This window comes from Argentina anserina, chromosome 3 (assembly GCF_933775445.1).
Source record: "Argentina anserina chromosome 3, drPotAnse1.1, whole genome shotgun sequence".
Lineage (NCBI taxonomy): Eukaryota > Viridiplantae > Streptophyta > Magnoliopsida > Rosales > Rosaceae > Argentina > Argentina anserina.
This window is the reverse complement of record NC_065874.1, coordinates 14,482,438-14,489,088: the sequence shown is the minus strand read 5'-3', so window position 1 is coordinate 14,489,088 and position 6,651 is coordinate 14,482,438. Positions and strand designations below refer to the sequence as shown.

At 33.9% G+C, this 6,651-nt stretch overlaps 1 protein-coding gene across 2 annotated transcripts; it reads left to right on the top strand.

Moving 5' to 3' along the window:
- The first annotated feature begins 2,393 nt into the window (after positions 1-2,393).
- On the top strand, positions 2,394-5,987 carry LOC126786665 (OVARIAN TUMOR DOMAIN-containing deubiquitinating enzyme 2). 2 transcript variants are annotated; one of them, XM_050512559.1, is made up of 9 exons: positions 2,394-2,471; positions 3,162-3,244; positions 3,331-3,376; positions 3,488-3,596; positions 3,904-3,995; positions 4,078-4,140; positions 4,541-4,656; positions 5,456-5,531; positions 5,646-5,987. In XM_050512559.1, exons 2-9 carry the CDS (start codon positions 3,180-3,182, stop codon positions 5,700-5,702), a joined length of 624 nt encoding a protein of 207 aa, XP_050368516.1. In that variant the 5' UTR covers positions 2,394-2,471; positions 3,162-3,179; the 3' UTR covers positions 5,703-5,987. The 2 variants fall into 2 exon arrangements, with proteins under 2 accessions (XP_050368516.1, XP_050368515.1); XM_050512558.1 differs by lacking the exon at positions 2,394-2,471 and adding an exon at positions 2,642-2,727.
- Positions 5,988-6,651: the final 664 nt, after the last annotated feature.

Genomic DNA, 6,651 nt, shown 5'->3' with positions numbered 1-6,651 from the left:
AATATCCATGATCCATTGATCATAAGATACAACCACACAAGAATAATAGACAAACAATGTATAACAAACATGCAATGAAGTACATGAACAATGGAAATATAAAGAGTGCTATTAACTAAGATAACAACCTGCAGATGAAGTCATTTGGATCTAAACTGATCTTCTACACTTCTCACTCTCTCTATATCTCTATGAGACTAATATTGTATTGCTGGTAAAGAGTGAGGGTGCAGGGACCATTTTATATATATGAGTGGCTTAGGTTTAGTGTCCTCCCATAAAGAAAATTAATAAGCCTAGAATCATATTTTCCTAATGTATGTCATTTAGACTGATATGTCTGCCTATTATAATGGATCATTACCTTATACATTGTGATACCAATGTTTAAGGAACTGGTATTTAAGTTGATTGATTTCTCATTGCTTAATCTGCTTGTATATGACAAGTTGTCAAGATCTTGATTAAGTTAGATGATAATGTCCATATTAATCTTACACTTAAACCCAGTAGTAAATCCTCAAGTAATCATCACTTCGAGCCTGGGCAAAGCAATAAACCTCGGAGGGATTAAATGATCGAGCTAGACAAGATAGTTGGTGAAGTGGAGTCTCGATCAGTTAAGTTTTTAGTAGAAAAGTTGCAATTGCTGAGAATTTTAGAAAGTACCAAAGAAAAAAACCTAGATCTAAGAAATTGAAGCTCACTTGAATGTAAAATGTAACCCAGATGTTAATCGACATATATATGAGAAGAAGTTTGGTTTATTCAGTACAAGAATGAAACAAACAAACAACAAAGTAGAATTTGGTTTAATAGAGAGTGGTGAAAGGTTAATTGAGGATGACCTCATATATTGGAGAGCAATTCACGAAACAGAAAAAATTGGAGTTGTGTTTGCTAATGATTTGATTCAGTAAGTTTGTAAATTGAGGCTAATGACGTCTGATGAGATGTAATATAAAAAGGCAGGTGTCAAATTTTGAATGGGAGACATGGAAGGGGACAACCAATTTGGGAGTTAGAAGATTTTCTCTCAAATTGCTCTAAGATGCACTTTCCTAGGAGGTCACCCACCCTAATACGGAAGGAAATTTGCCGATCACATTTTTTGACTACTCTCATGTCCACCAACGTAGATGAAAGTCACGTGTCTTTTTTATTTATTATAGTTATATCATAGTTAATTCTTAAATTTCTTAAATTAATCATTGATTTATTTTTACCATGTATTATTAATTTATATAGATAATCATGGTTATACCATAATTAATTTAGGACACATGGCTTTCATCTAGGTTGGTGTGCATAGAGGTGGTCAAAAAATGTAGTCGGTAAATTTGCTTCCCCCTAATACTATTCTTATGCAAACAAGCTTAATTTCGGAGTGCTGATGGGATGCAGTGTATTATTGCCGGAATGTACCCATATTTTTTCATCATAATTACATTATAATTTTGTTCGCAATTCATCTCATATCAATTAGACAATTACAATGTTTTCTTATAAGCTCGTGGATAAACAAACATCCGTCTAGGAGTATTGGTAAAGCTAATGTTCTCATTGCTGAAGCTATTGCTCTTAGAGATGGTCTGCTTAAGGCTCGCGAGTTCAATATTCGTAAAATCCTCGTTGAAGGACACTCGCAGCTCATCATCCATTGTGTTACTAGTTCAAGATCCCCTCCTTAGACTTATTATAATCCGTGAAGATATTAAGCATCTTACAAAGGAGTTTGAAGACATCAAGTTCAATCATATCTTCCGCGAAGCTAATTTTGTTGCTAATGTCTTAGCCTGCTTTGGTCATAATGTGTCTTCTCACCTATGTAGCACGGACACGGACACGAGTGTCCGTATTGGACACGATTCGATACGTAGACACGGCATATAAAATTTTTTTTGGACACGGACACGTGGTGGACACGTCAATTAAAATTATTTTAATATATATATATTTATTAAAAAAATAATTTAAAAATTTGAAAGTATTTAGATGTGTATATATATTAAAGTGTGCATAAATATAACAAAAACTGAATCTGTTGGAATGGTTGAGGATTTGTTGGATCATTTGGATGACCAAGGTTCGAATCCCACCACAAGCATTTTTATTTTTATCATGAGTTTATCTCCTTATATATATTAAAGTGTGCATAAATATAACAAAAACTGAATCTGTTGGAATGGTTGAGGAGTTGTTGGGTGCCTTAGATGACCAAGGTTCGATTCTCACCATAAGCACTTTCAATTTTATTATGAGTTGGTGCGTGTCCCTCTAGAGGATCTTCCCAGTAAGCTTTTGTTTTCGTATATAAAAAAAACAAACAAACATCCGTCTGCACTCGGCGCCCGCCTTTAGTTTATAAGCTACATATCAACGCTTGTACGCAATCCTCAAAACTCATATCATTTCATTCCATTCATCACCCAAACTAGGCAGAATACAATAAACACACACCCACATAAAAGGCAAGTTCTTTCTTTTTTCTCTTGCAAAATTCTATTCATTTCTTGAACATTATGCATATGAATGCTCTTTTTCTTGAGGTGTATACAATAAAAAAACACACCCACATAAATATGCGGATGCTTCCTTTTTACTGTAAAGTTTAGATCTGGATATTTCATTATCATTATTGCTCCATTCGTGATTTGATATCCATTGTGCTCCAATTTTATGCCTTCTAGGTGCTTTCAAATTCAACCTTTGATTCTGAATCTCAAGGTTGGTTTTTTTTTTAGTTGCAGAATTCTATTGGGTTTTGTATCAGAAAGATAATTTTCATGGCTGTGTAATTCTGGGTTTGGAGATTTAGGTACTTTTATCCTGTTTGTTACAGAAAATAACAATTGGGATGAGGAGAATTCTGTGTAAACCATGCAAAGTTTTTACTTGTACACGTCTCAGTTTTAGTTGTTGCTATAAAGCTCTTAAGTTTGGCTTGTATGCATTGTAGTTGCCTCTGTGGTTGAAATTGGTGAGTCTTGTATGAGCATTTCAGATACTGGGACTTCTTTGATTTTCAACTCCTACTAATCTAAATTGGTGTAATTGCACATGCTTTTTGTGTCATTATTATGCGTGAAATATAGCTACATTAGATTCACACTCGGTTAGACTGAACGACCTAAAATGTTCATATTGTTAAAATCTTTCAGGTACACAATTTTTGTAATATGGAAGGTATAGTAGTTAGAAGAGTTATTCCCTCGGACAATAGTTGCCTCTTCAATGCAGTTGGGTAAGCTCTAGTGTAGAACCTCTATTTTGTCGATATATATTGCAAAAGGTCAATAGTTTCAATCTATTGTTATCCTTCATTGGCAGGTACGTTATGGATCATGACAAGCAAAAAGCTCCTGAACTGAGACAGGTTTTGATCTCTAGTATAACCTTTGTGGATATATAACCGCTGAATTTATTAAACATGTATGATACTTCCTGATAGTTTATTATACCTAAAAAAAATTGGTCATCCTTGAAGGTAATAGCTGCAACAGTAGCAAGTGATCCAACTAAATATTCTGAAGCATTTCTTGGCAAACCAAATGAAGAGTATTGTGCTTGGATTCTCAACCCAGAGAAGTGGGGAGGTATGTTTCTGTTCCTGTGCATGTTGGTCTTGGTCACCCAACGAACATCACAGTGAAAAGCTGTTCTTGTTGGAGTTCTTATTACTCTCTAATTTTGATATATAATAAACATCAATGATACAGGATGACTGATTCTTCTGCTATGACATTGAACGTTCTTTGTTATTTTCTTTAAAAAACTTTGACTGTTGAAGGAATAGTCTGGATTTAAAATCTTTCTTTCTTTGGTTTAGGTCTGATTCAAATAAGCAGATAATTTCCTAATTTCCTTTTGCTTGCTGACCATTACTTGTAATCTGTTACACAGGTGCTATAGAGCTTTCAATATTAGCTGACTATTACGGACGTGAAATTGCAGCATATGATATCCAGACTACAAGATGCGATTTGTATGGTCAGGTAAGCATTAGTAGCAAGTTCTCATACAAATCAATTAGCTCTTAACTACCGAGTGTTTATGCTCTTTCAAATCTGTTGACAGGAAAAAAGCTATTCTGAAAGGGTTATGCTGATCTATGATGGGCTTCACTATGATGCTTTAGCTGTATGTGGTCCTAGGCCTTCTTGTTTATTTATTTATTTCGTTACTTTTCTAATGGCCACTGTGGAGGGGGAGAATCAAGAATGGCTTTGCTATGGTCCTCAAATAGTTTTCTGCCATCTAGAAGCATCTTCTTGCAAACTACACTGACCAGATGGTCTTTCTCATCTCTTGTGTTTGCTCATAAACAAGAATGAGTTAAGCTATTTTGGTACTTGTGCTAAACAAATAATGTTAATGTCTAAGTCGTCTTTATGGTAACTTGGTAGTTATATTAGGTGTGTTCTATTTTAGGTTAACTTTTTCTGCTTTCCGCTGTTTCTTATAGAGGTTTATATGACTAATACTAGCATATGACTGTTCAATTTGATAATTAGTAGTTTCTGTATTTTATTTAATATAGATGTCTCCGTTTGAGGAAGCCCCAGAGGAGTTTGATCAGACTATATTTGCTGTTAAGAACAAGACCATTGGGCCAGTGGAGGGGCTCACTGTTAAACTTGTGAAAGACCAACAAAGGTAGAACTGATGATTGAATGGGTGCTGTTTTAGTAAATTGAAGCATATTAGTAATGAGTTTTTAATTCTAGAGTACACAGTCCCAACTCAGGAATTGCTTGGGTATTCAGTTGTGCTTATTAACTACTCTCTCGATTTAGATCCAAGGTGAAAAACATAAAGCCGCTTTGCTCATTATTCTGCATTCCTCGATTTAAATACAATGGCAGTTGTGCACAACGGGACTAACTAGTGCATGATTCCTGATGAGTGAAACATTAAACGCAGCTTAGGCTCAGAAACTCTTTAGTGTGGAATGCATGTTCATATAGATTAAGAATACAGATCATCTGGTTCAGGGAATTGAACTCTTCCGCACTTTTAAGTCTGGACTGCATGTTCATATAGCTTAAGAAAGTTTTCAAGGTCCGAGTTTCTTATTTAAGTGATGCCAAGATTATAAACCAATACAAATAACAGCAGCAGCAGTAGCTTTCAACTTTTATTTCAAATACATGCCTCAATGATTTTTCAAATGTCTCTGTTCTGACTACTTAGGACATATAACAATTGTCACATGTGTTTAACCCACATGTAAAATTACCATTCGAAAGGATAGTATGTTAAAGACACCTTTTATGAACATTTGCCCCATTGTTTTTGCCAGTAAATTTGCTTCCTATAATTATTTCAGTTGCATTCTTAATGATCCGGGTCACCATTCACTGCCTTCAGTATTCATATTGAACCGGTGTGTATAACTGTATATACAATATTATATTGCATGAACATGCCTTAATTCCGTAATGCTGCTTCTCAGTAAAAGGAGCTACACAGACACTGCCAACTTCACTTTGCGTTGTGGGGTGTGCCAAGTTGGACTCATCGGCCAGAAGGTTATCTCTCCACAATACATTAAGCCAGAATTGTTTGTTTTCCTAACTGTGTTGTGGTTCTGTGCATGATATATCCTGCTTCCTTGATACTGAAAAGGTTACTGTATATTTCAGGAGGCTGTAGATCATGCAAAGGCAACTGGCCATGTCAACTTCCAAGAATACAGATAACAGAAACCAAAATGTCCCAATTCGTTTGAGATTTCTCATATCCTTTCAATTCAATTATCGATTTATGTCGGGTCAAAATGACAAATAAATTGTAATATACTCTGAATAATTTATTCTGGGTGTGGGAAATGGGAAATGGGAAATGAAGAATGAATGTTGTACCACCATTATACCAAAACATCAAAACAAAGGAAAATGAGTGTATTGTATCTGGTTTACACACCAATTTGTGGGATAATATATCTGATGTACTGAATATTATTTCTCTAGAGCTGCTTACAGTTAGGCTGGTAATGGTACACAATTTTATTCCAACCAACTCATATATCAACCGTATTAAATACATTGGTATATCACTAAATTAATACATGGTACATGGTACTGAATTAGTATGTGGTACATGATATAATATACCGTATCAATTTTAAAAGGTGGTACATTAGGTGGTACATATTTTTCTATACCATGGTATACCATGTACCTACCAACTTATACTATATTACATTATTTAATATAAAATATATATACATCCTTAAATTTTCAATTGTAGATTTAGTAAATATATATATATATATATATCCTTAAATTTTCAACATATTATTTATTTTCTTAATCATTTTGAGAATTTGATACTACTTTAGCTATTTGGATTTTGGCATGTTCAATTTATGATTTTTTATTTGGTAATTTGGTTGAAGTTGTTTACGACTTTAGATTTATGTTGTTATTTGTTGTTACTTATTTGGATTATCTCTTTAAATTTTTGGACTATAAATATGTTAGTAGAAGTCTATTACCAACTGTACCAATTAGTTGGTATACCAATATTATTGGTTGGTATAAATGGTGAATTTTTCATATCAATTATATATTGTTTAGTACATGATATTGGGAAAATGAATTTGATATACCTACCAATCCAGTCCTACTTACAGTAACCAAATTTACT

Bases quoted from the DNA above. Each gene is read 5' to 3' on its own strand.
- LOC126786665 (XM_050512558.1), top strand. From the start codon at position 2,680: ATGCCTTCTAGGTGCTTTCAAATTCAACCTTTGATTCTGAATCTCAAG. The intron at 2,728-3,161 runs GTTGGTTTTTTT...AAAATCTTTCAG, and splicing joins CTTTGATTCTGAATCTCAAG to GTACACAATTTTTGTAATAT. The intron at 3,377-3,487 runs GTTTTGATCTCT...TCATCCTTGAAG, and splicing joins AAGCTCCTGAACTGAGACAG to GTAATAGCTGCAACAGTAGC.